At 32.4% G+C, this 15,303-nt stretch overlaps 1 protein-coding gene and 1 pseudogene across 1 annotated transcript; both read left to right on the top strand.

Annotated features, from left to right (window-relative positions):
- Nucleotides 1-3,548: 3,548 nt before the first annotated feature.
- On the top strand, nt 3,549-6,206 carry LOC129904688 (scopoletin 8-hydroxylase-like). The gene is made up of 3 exons (XM_055980266.1): nt 3,549-4,238; nt 4,780-5,113; nt 5,800-6,206. Exons 1-3 carry the CDS (start codon nt 3,721-3,723, stop codon nt 6,052-6,054), a joined length of 1,107 nt encoding a protein of 368 aa, XP_055836241.1. The 5' UTR covers nt 3,549-3,720; the 3' UTR covers nt 6,055-6,206.
- A 5,880-nt stretch (nt 6,207-12,086) lies between these two features.
- Nucleotides 12,087-14,618, top strand: LOC129903225 (scopoletin 8-hydroxylase-like; annotated as a pseudogene).
- The last annotated feature ends 685 nt before the right edge of the window (nt 14,619-15,303 follow it).

The raw sequence follows: 15,303 nt of genomic DNA, 5'->3' as shown, positions 1-15,303 counted from the left end.
TGATGTTCGAGGAAGGATTATGGCCGAAGCGCATAGTTTTAGATACTCTATTCATCCGGGTTCCACAAAAATGTACCATGACTTGAAGGAGATCTATTGGTGGAGTGGGGTGAAGAGAGATATTGCGGAATTCATTTCCAAATGCCCGAATTGTCAACAAGTGAAGGTTGAGCATCAAAGGCCATGTGGTTTAGCCCAAAACATAGAAATTCTAGAGTGGAAGTGGGAGATGATCAACATGGACTTTATTACAGGCTTGCCAAAGTCCCGAAAGCAACATGATTCCATTTGGGTGATTGTGGATAGAATGTTGAAATCAGCTCACTTCTTGGCGGTTAAGACTACTGACACCGCAGAAGATTATGCGAAGTTGTATATACAGGAGATCGTCAGATTGCATGGGGTCCCTTTGTCTATCATCTCAGACAGAGGAGCTCAATTCACTTCCCAATTTTGGAAATCCTTTCAGAAGGGATTAGGTTCGAGGGAGAACTTGAGTACAGCCTTCCATCCCTAGACAGATGGCCAAGCAGAGCGCACAATTCAGACATTGGAAGATATGTTGAGGGCGTGTGTGCTTGACTTCAAGGGGAATTGGGATGATCACTTGCCTCTCATAGAGTTTGCATATAACAATAGCTATCATGCGAGCATTCAAATGGCTCCTTATGAAGCCTTGTATGGGAGGAGGTGTAGATCGCCCATTGGGTGGTTTGAAGTTGGTGAAGTCGAGTTGATTGGGCCTGACCTCGTTCACCAAGCCATGGAGAAGGTACGAATTATCCGAGAGAGGCTAAAGACAGCCCAAAGTCGCCAAAAATCTTACACCGATGTGAGAAGGAGGGACTTAGAGTTTGAGGCGGAGGATTGGGTGTATTTGAAAGTGTCACCCATGAAGGGTGTCATGAGGTTTGGAAAGAAGGGGAAACATTTGGATATCTAAACAAAGGTTTTCTTATTCTTTTTACTTAATTTAAAAATCTAAAAGATATTTAAAAGTAAACTAAGCGTCAACCAATTTTTTAAGAAAAAGATTTATTATTAATATTATTTGACTCCAGAGATATTGCCAAGAATTTATAACATACTATCAAATTTCTTATCAAATACTATTGTATCACACAAATAAAGCTCGAAATAAAAAGGCGAGGGATTAAATATATCAAAAACTTAAGAAATATGCAGGCATATGTAAGAATGGGTTAGTATCTCAAAAAAATATAATCAAAAGTAGTAAGGGACGTTGGACTCCTAATTTATGATACTCCGAGCTCTGACGATCCTAATAGTTGTTGGCCCAATATTTTGAGCCAAAACGAATTTCAAAGTAGAACTCCAGCCCTCCGATTGTACATGAAATATAAGAAGAAAAATAAGGATTAGGGAACTAACAGAACAAGAAAATAATGTGGGAAAAGAAAAACTAAGACAGAGTACGGATTAAATACATTTTTTTTGAAAAATAAGGCAAATGATCAAGTTATTCTTAATATCATAAATTTGTCTTTGGTTGATAACAACAATAATAAAAATAAAAAACCGTCTATCATTAAGAGAGAAGGGATTCCAAACAGAGAAAAAGCGTGACCCTTACAGATTAAATAAATTTTTGAGTAGCTTTGGTCATCTTGAAAGCATAGGGGTCTTTTAAGTGGTGTATAGAAACAATATTGAATATGATTATTAGATAATGATTAGCACACCTCTTTGAGTATTCAATGTATAATACATTATTAAATCTAAGATATTTTAATCACAAGAGGGCTAAATCTCTAGACACTTTCAGTAAATATCTTAACTTAGGAGGTCAAAGATAATAATCCTTAAAGCATGTCCTTGGGACTTCTTTTTAAATACTAAAGGAACTTTCCATAACATCCCCATAGGTATGATTTTTATGTCATTTAATTCTAAATTCAACGGTAGTCCAAAAGGTGACAATTTTGATGGATGAGAATGAACTTAGACACTAGGGAACTTATAGCCATTAAGTAAAAAAAAGTGAATTCAATACCAAGCCAATTGTGGTGTATTAAATTATTATTTTTTTAACACGACTAATACACAAACTCTGGTGAAACAAAACACATTAACAAAGGAAAGCAACTGTTAGAGTAAGCAATAATACATGAATATACTTCAGCTTTAAACATAACAAAAGTTTTGTTCTATCCACATTTCAGAGCTTTGAACGAAACATGAAACTTCCCTTTTTATTAATCTAATTAATAAGCAAACACCAAATGACATTTTCTGAGGAGAAGCATGCCTCCCTGTAATGTAGCAGATCAGTTTTTTAATAAAAAAACAACGACTCCAGTGTTGCATATCAGTCCCCTTTTTTTAAAGAAATGAAGGCAGAATAATGATCAAAATACTTTAGGCATGAGAGAACATAATTATGATCAAAATACTTTAGACATGACAGAACATAATTATGATCAGAATATTTTAGGCATGGAAGAACATAATTATGATTAAAATACTTTAGGCATGAGAAAACATAATTATAATCAAAATACTTTAAAACCTTTTCATGCCTTCATATAACGACTTTTGATAAATCAACAATTCAGTGCATTTAAGATCCAACATAGGCTAATATAAGATAGGTAATTAAACTTTAAATATTCAATAATCTATGCATTTGGAATCATGATATGAAAAAACCCATAAAGTTTCATGCTTGAATTAAATAGAAAACTTTGATAATTCATTTGGACTTCATGAATGAAAGGATCCATGAATCAATAACATTTTAGGGGGTGTTACATTAATGGCCATCACGAAAGGTTTGTAATACATTCTTCCTAACAACAAAACACTCACATTGGTGCAAAGTCTCAAATTTGACCACCAAAAGGCATCATGGTTCATGCCATAATAGATGAATCACCCTTTTGATCTAAAATTGTATTTATAAATTATTCTTTGATAAGGAGATACTAACCACTCTTTTTTTCAGTTGACTAATAACAAAAAAAAAGTGTGATTTCATCATGTGTCATTAATAAAGAGCATGTTTGAATTGATTTTTAATTTTTGATTTATTTTTTTCATTTTAGCTTAAAATCAAGTGCTGCATTTTTTAAATTTATCCAAATACTTCAATAGTGCCTAAAAGTTATTTTAACTTTAAAATACTTAAAATAAGTCAATCCAAACAGATTCAAAGTATCTTATCACATGACATATATCTTATTATGATAGGGTAAATTTTATTCCTAAAACTTCACTAACCAGAAATATTGATTTGGAATAGTGTGCAATTGATATTCTTTGCAACTTGATAAAATTTTATTCAAGTACAAAAATTCTTCTTTGTCTTCACCTACTTTGAGGGTCAAAACCGTGATTTTATGAACCTTACATCTCATTGGAGTCTTGGACATCCATATTATTATATGATTTTTGGATTGATTCTTAGACAACAATTAAACTAATGCAAGCAAATGTTAGAATAAAGAATCAAAGAAAAATGTCTTCTACATTACATATATATTTTTTGATGTTCAACTTGATCATAGTATATTTCCAACAACTTCAAGTGCTAAAATCTTGCTTTCTGAATATAAAATAGAATTTGACTATATACCAAAAAAGCAAAACGTTTACTATAAATTGGTATAGACAGGAAGCACAACTTCCTCATTGAAAATCACAAGATCTTGATAAACCAACAACCCAAAAGAGGAAAAAGAATATTTCCAAGAATATAATATGGCCCCAAGTATTGATGAAAGTAATGCCTTGTTTGATTTTGTGGTCCAAAAGGGTAATGGAGTAAAGGGACTTGTAGACACTGGCATTAAGATGGTACCAGAAAGATACATACAACCACCAAATGAAAGAATATTGATTGACAAGAAAATCATCAATTCAAAAGATGATGATCAACTATTGGTGGCCATTGATTTATCAAAATTACATGGACCTGAGCATGATCAAGTAGTGGGAGCTATTACAATGGCTGCTGAGACACTTGGATTCTTTCAAGTAGTAAATCATGGTGTGACTTTGGAATTGTTGGAATCTGTTAAAGCTGCAGCCCATAACTTCTTTGATCAACCACCTATGAAAAAATCTGTTTATCTAAAAGAAGTGAGCCCAAGTCCTTTGGTAAAATATGGGACTAGCTTTGTACCTGAAAAGGAAATGGCTTTGGAATGGAAAGATTATGTCAGTATGATGTATACTAATGATGATGAGGCACATGCACAATGGCCTCCTCAATGCAAGTAGGAACCTTTCTTCACTTCATCTTTAATCACTTACTAAACCTATTTTTTATGGTATAATTTTTTTCTACAATAATAGTGCAAATAAATTAAATTCTATCAAATAGAGTATGCATATCCTCATGTATATGTCAATTCCTCAACTTTATCGGTATACTTTTTTTTTTCTATTTTACCTTATTGTAGCAGGTAATAATATGTTATAACTTTTATTTTTTATGAGCGATTATTTATAATTATTTTTTAAGTGACTTAGGGTATGTTTCGTATAAAGGGGAAAAATCTCATATTTGGTTGGTCATGTTCTCTAGAAAAATATGTTATTTAGAACTCGGGAATATGACTTCCTTTGTGGAAATAGAAAACAAGCATCATAACTGGTGTTCCACGTTAATTATCTCCTCCTCACCCCCAATCACTCCATTCCAATAGTATTTTCTATATTATGTATAATTAATTTTTGGACAATATTTTTTGCTAGTTATCAAACATAAGAATTAAGTCGAAACCTCATTTTGTTTTATTTTTTTTCACATGTTAGGGATGTGGCTCTTGAATACTTGAAGTCATCAACAAAAATGGTGAGGGTACTATTGGAGATATTATTTGATAATATTGGAGTAACACTAGATGAAGCAAAATTTGAATCACTAACAGGGCTCAAAATGGTAAACATGAACTTTTACCCAAGTTGTCCTAATCCAGAGCTAACAGTAGGCGTCGGACGCCATTCAGACATGGGAACCCTAACTGTTCTACTACAAGATGGCATTGGTGGTCTATATGTCAAACTGGAAAAAGGTGTGGAAGATGAGTGGATAGAGATTCCTCCCATTCCTGGTGCTTTAGTTATCAACATTGGAGATACCATGCAAGTAAGAATGGGTTTCACTTTTTTATACTGACAACATAAAGAATTTAATTTTACACTATCATATTTATATATTATATTTGATTTTTTGTAGTAGATAATCAATCTTCATATTGTAAACGGGAGAAAAGCCCTTTTTTTCTCTCTCTATTTATAGAAAAAGGCACTCCTGTGGTTGTTTCAGTAACTCCTAAGGCTTCTCTCAACTCAAGCGCAGGTAGCTTGACCGCCTTACCCATCATTGAAACACAAGTTGGAGATATATCGGCCTATATTCCTACCAATGTGATCCCCATTATTGATTCCTAGGTTATTGATTTCATTTTACAGACAATTACCTAGCTATAGTTATTATTTTAGGTAACCATATAGTATTAGAATAAATTTACAGAGTCAAGAGTATGTAAGTCTATACACTAAAAGTTTAAGAAAGTTTTACACTATTAATATATTTTAACTTGTTGGAGTCAGTAACCTACCTTTCTTATTTAGAATACAAAATCACTTTCATAAATGACTCTTTGTAGTTATATCTTTAAGGTTGCTAGATAGTTTTACATAGTCAGTATATAAGTTACTCTTATTAAATATACAATAGATTTTACATAATCAAAGGAAATGGAGCCTAATATTTGTAAATATTAAACTTTTGTTTTCTCCTAACATTTTGTTTTTGTATTTTGGATTTAGATCTTAAGTAATGGGAGATACAAAAGCGCGGAACATAGAGTTCGTACAACAAGTTCAGAATCAAGAGTTTCAGTACCATTGTTTGCTACACCAAATCCATGTGAGAAGATAGGTCCGTTGCCTCAACTTGTGGAGAGTGATGGAGTTTCTCACTACAAACAAGTCTTGTTTGGTGATTACATGAAAAACTTTTTTGGAAAAGCTCACGAAGGAAAAAAATCTCTTGATTTTGCTCAAAATGATGATTCTGCTTAAGTTGTATGCTTATGGGGTTTCTTCTTCTCTTTTCACTCCCAAAATTTAAAGTGCTGCAAATAACTTAAAGCAAGCACAAATAAACAATTGTACCTGTTGTAACCGTTTTGAGTTCATTTTGTCAAGTTGATGTTTAATGAATGGCATTTTTTTTCTCCCGTTGTAGTCAAGTCTAAAGCACAGCATAAACTCTCTCTAGCTGTTACATAAAAAATAGCCGTTACATAATCTACAGTTCCGCCGGAATGGCCTCACCATCGCAAGTATAGCTTTTCGGACCACTAGATCAGTCCCAAAAGAGGTATATCTCTAGATGAACAAAACCCATCAATCATCATCTCCTAATTCATCACTTAATTCTTCAAATCTGTACATTGTAGCAATTTCGGATGAAGACATGAACTGGGCACAAACAATAATGTGTTCGGGTTCAAAACAAAGACAAATACTGTTCCAAAAAGAATCCGATTTGATTCAAGTCAAGGCAACTATGGGAGATGATTCTCCATCACAAGAGCCATATATGGTCAAAGCATCAGACCAAACCACCATCCCAGTTGTTAGAACTCAGCAGACGTTTCTTATGAGATTCGATAATACATAGCCTGAACACCACCATTAATTTAGAAGGATTTCAGATGATATTCGAGGCATAACCACCACAGGGTTTTACTCAGCACGCCAGCATGCACCTCTCAATGAAACTTCAGGCAAAAAAGATGATCGAAAGATGGTCGGAGCAAATTTCGGCGAGGTAATCGGAGATCAGATGGTTTTTTCAGACCAACACTAAGGGAAAAAGGATCATGGAGATGAGCTTGTTGATGCTCAACAACAAATTCCAATTGAAATGAGCACACCAAGTTCAAATTAGAAAAATCAAGTTCCCAGTAATTCGAGTCTTTGTAAAGATTCAAAATTTGACAAGTCGCAAGGTCGTTATGATTCAATTGCTGAAGAAAATACTTATAATATCCAACCAACTTTAAAGGATGAGGTAAGTCCTCCCAATGTTTCAATGGGGATCGAAGTTATTGTTCCATTGCAGGAGCAAGGAAGCACCACTAAGGACTAGGTCCCTCAAGAACAAAAACACAATGATAGCAATTTGAAAGGCTTGAATCATAACCAAGCACCACAGTTGGGCATAACTTAGCAAAATTCAATAGGGAAAAATGTGCAGGAAATGCAATATCAGAAAGAATCAGGTAAGCTTACTTGTGTTATTTCAACTTCTGTTACTTCTAAGTGTATGAACACAATGGGGAATCAATCGCAAACTAATGCAAATGATCAACATTGTGCTGCACTAACCTCTCTATTGCAGGATCAGAGCTATTTGGAAACTGAACACAATCCTAACCCCCCCTCCTAAATTCCCTCAGGTTTCCAATAACTTTGGAAAGTATATTCCCAACAATCAAAATAACAGATCTTTTAACAAAACCACACACCCTAGTGTTAACAATAACAAGACCCTTATACCAAATCCTATCAGCAATACCAAAAAGGAATTAGTGCCAGAACCAGCTCCATTCACAGTAGTTCAAACTTTTGCTACAAGACTAAGAGCTAATCAAGACAAGAATGAAACTCCAATTAAACTCTCCACTCCCAAATTTACTACAAGGCAAGGCTTACCTGCTGTGATCTTAAACAAAGAAGACTTTATGGTTAAACTAGCTGAAAGGTGCATGTTTACACTTATTGGAAAGTTTAGCAGCACCATGCCCAAGGTGGAACTCATTAGAAAGAATTTCATCCACCAAACATAACTATCTGGTGGAGTAAAGATAGCACACTTCAATGCGAGGCATGTCTATATTGATTTAGACAATGAGACTGATTATATTACTGTATGGACAAAACAGAGGATGTATATTGAAGGTCAACTCATGAGGATCCAAACATGGACTCCAACCTTCAAACCTGAAGAAGAGACACCCATAGTTCCCATTTGGGTAACACTACTTGAGCTACCTTGGCATTGCTATAATAAGGAGTTTGTAGCAGCTCTTTTATTATCAATTGGAAAGATCTTATACTTAGATACTGCGTTTATACAGAAAATTAGAGGAAGTTTGGCCAAATTTAAGATTCAATTTGATCTAACCAAAGCCAGGCCAACCCATGTTTGGATGGGATTTGATGAGGAAGATCTTATAATTGGTAGGTGGCAAGCAATTCACTATGTCCCTGTTGTCGCACCCTATTTGCGAACTGATCGAAATAGTTTACAACATAAAAATGGCTATGCCTCTGATTTTGAAAATGTTTAGAGTCGCCATCTAATTTTAAGGAAAATATTAGGAATTTTTTTTATGTAAATGTAAACTCTGTTTTGATTTGCGAAACTAGTGACATTCTAGGTAAGGGTTTTGGTTACTCGAGGGGATGCTGTTAAGCATCCCTCAGAACCTATCCGAAGATAGTCCTTAAATTTAGTTTGGAAAAAATAATTAGGGATATTTTATTTATTTATTTACTTTAGAAAATATTGATAAGAATTTTTTTTATTAATTTACGAAAGAGGATAAAATACAAGGCATGTTATATATATGTTTACAATATCCATGAAAAATTAAATAGTAATATTTATTCTAAAAAATGAATTAAAAATAAATAAATGTATTTGAAATAGGTGAAAATTTATGATCTCTTTATATATGTAGAAGTTGAGTTTAGAAGGTATGAGAATTTGTGATTTTTATAAAATAAATAAATAAAGGCAACACATGGGTGTAAAATATAATAATATATGTGATTTATAGTAAATATATTTGAGAAAATACGCAAAAAAAGATAATGGAGTTTTTCATAAAAAATAATAATAGTACGAAAATGTTAAAATATTATATAAAGTTTGTGATCTTACACATATTAAAAAATAAAATATGCATATGTATGTTGCTTAAACTTATGAGACGTTATTATTATAAGGTGACAATAGATACATTAGTAGTAAAATAATATTTATAAGTTAAAGTGTAGAGAATTATAAGTCACATAAAAAAAATTTATAAAGGGGATAGTAGATATAGAAAATGATACGTATGACGAGATAAGTTATGTATAACCAAAATTTAAGTAAAATTATGCTTCACAAAAGTAGTATATATATACCTTGGTGTGTATTACACACACACACATATATATATCTTGTATTTTGAATCTGTTAACAAATCCGAACTCTTGAAAAATATATTAAGAAAACTAACACATTTGGCCTATATTTATCTAAAAAATGGTAATAAATCAGATTTTTGACAAAAATGGTTATTTAAAGAACCTAATGATTGGAGACCTGTTCCATGGTTAATTAAATTTTGCAAATAAAAAACATGGCCAACTACTGTTCTCATTTAAAGTGTTTCTAAAGGTAATTATTCTACCCTTTAAAATAATTTCGAATACATTTGGATATCTAAACAAAGGTTTTCTTATTCTTTTTACTTAATTTAAAAATCTAAAAGATATTGACAAGTAAACTAAGCATCAACCAATTTTTTAAGAAAAGGATTTATTATTAATATTATTTGACGCTAGAGATATTGCCAAGAATTTATAACATACTATCAAATTTCTTATCAAATACTATTGTATCACACAAATAAAGCTCGAAATAAAAAGGCGAGGGATTAAATATATCAAAAACTTAAGAAATATGCAGGCATATGTAAGAATGTGTTAGTATATCAAAACAATATATCAAAAGTAGTAAGGGACGTTGGACTCCTAATTTATGATACTTCGAGCTCTGACGATCCTAATAGCTGTTGGCCCAATATTTTGGGCCAAAACGAATTTCAAAGTAGAACTCCAGCCCTCCGATTGTACATGAAATATAAGAAGAAAAATAAGGATTAGGGAACTAACAGAACAAGAAAATAATGTGGGAAAAGAAAAACTAAGACAGAGTACGGATTAAATACATTTTTTTTGAAAAATAAGGCAAATGATCAAGTTATTCTTAATATCATAAATTTGTCTTTGGTTGATAACAACAATAATAAAAATAAAAAACCGTCTATCATTAAGAGAGAAGGGATTCCAAACAGAGAAAAAGCGTGACCCTTACAGATTAAATAAATTTTTGAGTAGCTTTGGTCATCTTGAAAGCATAGGGGTCTTTTAAGTGGTGTATAGAAACAATATTGAATATGATTATTAGATAATGATTAGCACACCTCTTTGAGTATTCAATGTATAATACATTATTAAATCTAAGATATTTTAATCACAAGAGGGCTAAATCTCTAGGCACTTTCAGTAAATATCTTAACTTAGGAGGTCAAAGATAATCATCCTTAAAGCATGTCCTTGGGACTTCTTTTTAAATACTAAAGGAACTTTCCATAACATCCCCATTGGTATGATTTTTATGTCATTTAATTCTAAATTCAACGGTAGTCCAAAAGGTGACAATTTTGATGGATGAGAATGAACTTAGACACTAGGGAACTTATAGCCATTAAGTAAAAAAAAGTGAATTCAATACCAAGCCAATTGTGGTGTGTTAAATTATTATTTTTTTAACACGACTAATACACAAACTCTGGTGAAACAAAACACATTAACAAAGGAAAGCAACTGTTAGAGTAAGCAATAATACATGAATATACTTCAGCTTTAAACATAACAAAAGTTTTGTTCTATCCAAATTTCAGAGCTTTGAACGAAACATGAAACTTCCCTTTTTATTAATCTAATTAATAAGCAAACACCAAATGACATTTTCTGAGGAGAAGCATGCCTCCCTGTAATGTAGCAGATCAGTTTTTTAATAAAAAAACAACGACTCCAGTGTTGCATATCAGTCCCCTTTTTTTAAAGAAATGAAGGCAGAATAATGATCAAAATACTTTAGGCATGAGAGAACATAATTATGATCAAAATACTTTAGACATGACAGAACATAATTATGATCAGAATATTTTAGGCATGGAAGAACATAATTATGATTAAAATACTTTAGGCATGAGAAAACATAATTATAATCAAAATACTTTAAAACCTTTTCATGCCTTCATATAACGACTTTTGATAAATCAACAATTCAGTGCATTTAAGATCCAACATAGGCTAATATAAGATAGGTAATTAAACTTTAAATATTCAATAATCTATGCATTTGGAATCATGATATGAAAAAACCCATAAAGTTTCATGCTTGAATTAAATAGAAAACTTTGATAATTCATTTGGACTTCATGAATGAAAGGATCCATGAATCAATAACATTTTAGGGGGTGTTACATTAATGGCCATCACGAAAGGTTTGTAATACATTCTTCCTAACAACAAAACACTCACATTGGTGCAAAGTCTCAAATTTGACCACCAAAAGGCATCATGGTTCATGCCATAATAGATGAATCACCCTTTTGATCTAAAATTGTATTTATAAATTATTCTTTGATAAGGAGATACTAACCACTCTTTTTTTCAGTTGACTAATAACAAAAAAAAAGTGTGATTTCATCATGTGTCATTAATAAAGAGCATGTTTGAATTGATTTTTAATTTTTGATTTATTTTTTTCATTTTAGCTTAAAATCAAGTGCTGCATTTTTTAAATTTATCCAAATACTTCAATAGTGCCTAAAAGTTATTTTAACTTTAAAATACTTAAAATAAGTCAATCCAAACAGATTCAAAGTATCTTATCACATGACATATATCTTATTATGATAGGGTAAATTTTATTCCTAAAACTTCACTAACCAGAAATATTGATTTGGAATAGTGTGCAATTGATATTCTTTGCAACTTGATAAAATTTTATTCAAGTACAAAAATTCTTCTTTGTCTTCACCTACTTTGAGGGTCAAAACCGTGATTTTATGAACCTTACATCTCATTGGAGTCTTGGACATCCATATTATTATATGATTTTTGGATTGATTCTTAGACAACAATTAAACTAATGCAAGCAAATGTTAGAATAAAGAATCAAAGAAAAATGTCTTCTACATTACATATATATTTTTTGATGTTCAACTTGATCATAGTATATTTCCAACAACTTCAAGTGCTAAAATCTTGCTTTCTGAATATAAAATAGAATTTGACTATATACCAAAAAAGCAAAACGTTTACTATAAATTGGTATAGACAGGAAGCACAACTTCCTCATTGAAAATCACAAGATCTTGATAAACCAACAACCCAAAAGAGGAAAAAGAATATTTCCAAGAATATAATATGGCCCCAAGTATTGATGAAAGTACTGCATTGTTTGATTTTGTGGTCCAAAAGGGTAATGGAGTAAAGGGACTTGTAGACAATGGCATTAAGATGGTACCAGAAAGATACATACAACCACCAAATGAAAGAATATAGATTGACAAGAAAATCATCAATTCAAATGATGACTATCAACTATTGGTGGCCATTGATTTATCAAAATTACATGGACCTGAGCATGATCAAGTAGTGGGAGCTATTACAATGGCTGCTGAGACACTTGGATTCTTTCAAGTAGTAAATTATGATGTGACTTTGGAATTGTTGGAATCTGTTAAAGCTGCAGCCCATAACTTCTTTGATCAACCACCTATGAAAAAATCTGTTTATCTAAAAGAAGTGAGCCCAAGTCCTTTGGTAAAATATGGGACTAGCTTTGTACCTGAAAAGGAAATGGCTTTGGAATGAAAAGATTATGTCAGTATGATGTATACTAATGATGATGAGGCACATGCACGATGGCCTCCTCAATGCAAGTAGGAACCTTTCTTCACTTCCTCTTTAATCACTTACTAATCCTATTTTTTATGGTATAATTTTTTTCTACAATAATAGTGCAAATAAATTAAATTCTATCAAATAGAGTATGCATATCCTCATGTACATGTCAATTCCTCAACTTTATTGGTATACTTTTTTTTTTGTATTTTACCTTATTGTAGCAGGTAATAATATGTTATAACTTTTATTTTTTATGAGCGATTATTTATAATTATTTTTTAAGTGACTTAGGGTATGTTTCGTATAAAGGGGAAAAATCTCATATTTGGTTGGTCATGTTCTCTAGAAAAATATGTTATTTAGAACTCGGGAATATGACTTCCCTTGTGGGAATAGGAAAACAAGCATCATAAGTGGTGTTCCACGTTAATTATCTCCTCCTCACCCCCAATCACCCCATTCCTATAGTATTTTCTATATTATGTATAAATAATTTTGGGACAATATTTTTTGCTAGTTATCAAACATAAGAATTAAGTAGAAAGCTCATTTTTTTCACATGTTAGGGATGTGGCTCTTGAATACTTGAAGTCATCAACAAAAATGGTGAGGGTACTATTGGAGATATTATTTGATAATATTGGAGTAACACTAGATGAAGCAAAATTTGAATCACTAACAGGGCTCAAAATGGTAAACATGAACTTTTACCCAAGTTGTCCTAATCCAGAGCTAACAGTAGGCGTCGGACGCCATTCAGACATGGGAACCCTAACTGTTCTACTACAAGATGGCATTGGTGGTCTATATGTCAAACTGGAAAAAGGTGTGGAAGATGAGTGGATAGAGATTCCTCCCATTCCTGGTGCTTTAGTTATCAACATTGGAGATACCATGCAAGTAAGAATGGGTTTCACTTTTTTATACTGACAACATAAAGAATTTAATTTTACACTATCATATTTATATATTATATTTGATTTTTTGTAGTAGATAATCAATCTTCATATTGTAAACGGGAGAAAAGCCCTTTTTTTCTCTCTCTATTTATAGAAAAAGGGCACTCCTGTGGTTGTTTCAGTAACTCCTAAGGCTTCTCTCAACTCAAGCGCAGGTAGCTTGACCGCCTTACCCATCATTGAAACACAAGTTGGAGATATATCGGCCTATATTCCTACCAATGTGATCCCCATTATTGATTCCTAGGTTATTGATTTCATTTTACAGACAATTACCTAGCTATAGTTATTATTTTAGGTAACCATATAGTATTAGAATAAATTTACAGAGTCAAGAGTATGTAAGTCTATACACTAAAAGTTTAAGAAAGTTTTACACTATTAATATATTTTAACTTATTGGAGTCAGTAACCTACCTTTCTTATTTAGAATACAAAATCACTTTCATAAATGACTCTTTGTAGTTATATCTTTAAGGTTGCTAGATAGTTTTACATAGTCAGTATATAAGTTACTCTTATTAAATATACAATAGATTTTACATAATCAAAGAAAATGGAGCCTAATATTTGTAAATATTAAACTTTTGTTTTCTCCTAACATTTTGTTTTTGTATTTTGGATTTAGATCTTAAGTAATGGGAGATACAAAAGCGCGGAACATAGAGTTCGTACAACAAGTTCAGAATCAAGAGTTTCAGTACCATTGTTTGCTACACCAAATCCATGTGAGAAGATAGGTCCGTTGCCTCAACTTGTGGAGAGTGATGGAGTTTCTCACTACAAACAAGTCTTGTTTGGTGATTACATAAAAAACGTTTTTGGAAAAGCTCACGAAGGAAAAAAATCTCTTGATTTTGCGCAAAATGATGATTCTGCTTAAGTTGTATGCTTATGGGGTTTCTTCTTCTCTTTTCACTCCCAAAATTTAAAGTGCTACAAATAACTTAAAGCAAGCACAAATAAACAATTGTACCTGTTGTAACCGTTTTGAGTTCATTTTGTCAAGTTGACGTTTAATGAATGGCATTTTTTTTCTCCCGTTGTAGTCAAGTCTAAAGCACAGCATAAACTCTCTCTAGCTGTTACATAAAAAAATAGCCGTTACATAATCTACAGTTCCGCCGGAATGGCCTCACCATCGCCAGTATAGCTTTTCGGACCACTAGATCAGTCCCAAAAGATGTATATCTCCAGATGAACAAACCCCATCAATCATCATCTCCTAATTCATCACTTAATTCTTCAAATCTGTAAATTATAGCAATTTCGGATGAAGACATGAACTGGGCACAAATAATAATGTTCCTAAAAGAATCTGATTTGATTCAAGTCAAGGCAACTGTGGGAGATGATTCTCCATCACAAGAGCCATATATGGTCAAAGCATCAGACCAAACCACCATCCCAGTTGTTAGAACTCAGCAAACGTTTCTTACGAGATTCGACAATACATAGCCTGAACACCACCATTAATTTAGAAGGATTTCAGAAGATATTCGAGGCATAACCACCACAGGGTTTTACTCTACACACCAACATACACCTCTCAATGAAACTTCAGGCAAAAAAGATAATCGGAAGATGGTCGGAGCAAATTCTG

The sequence above is a fragment of the Solanum dulcamara genome, chromosome 9 (assembly GCF_947179165.1).
Source record: "Solanum dulcamara chromosome 9, daSolDulc1.2, whole genome shotgun sequence".
Lineage (NCBI taxonomy): Eukaryota > Viridiplantae > Streptophyta > Magnoliopsida > Solanales > Solanaceae > Solanum > Solanum dulcamara.
This window is presented reverse-complemented; position numbering and strand designations above follow the sequence as displayed.

What these genes read in the sequence shown, in the direction of transcription:
- LOC129904688 (XM_055980266.1), top strand. Translation starts at nt 3,721, where the DNA reads ATGGCCCCAAGTATTGATGAAAGTAATGCCTTGTTTGATTTTGTGGTC. An exon ending in CAATGGCCTCCTCAATGCAA is followed by an intron (nt 4,239 to 4,779) that starts GTAGGAACCTTT and finishes TTCACATGTTAG; the next exon opens with GGATGTGGCTCTTGAATACT. An exon ending in ACATTGGAGATACCATGCAA is followed by an intron (nt 5,114 to 5,799) that starts GTAAGAATGGGT and finishes TTTTGGATTTAG; the next exon opens with ATCTTAAGTAATGGGAGATA.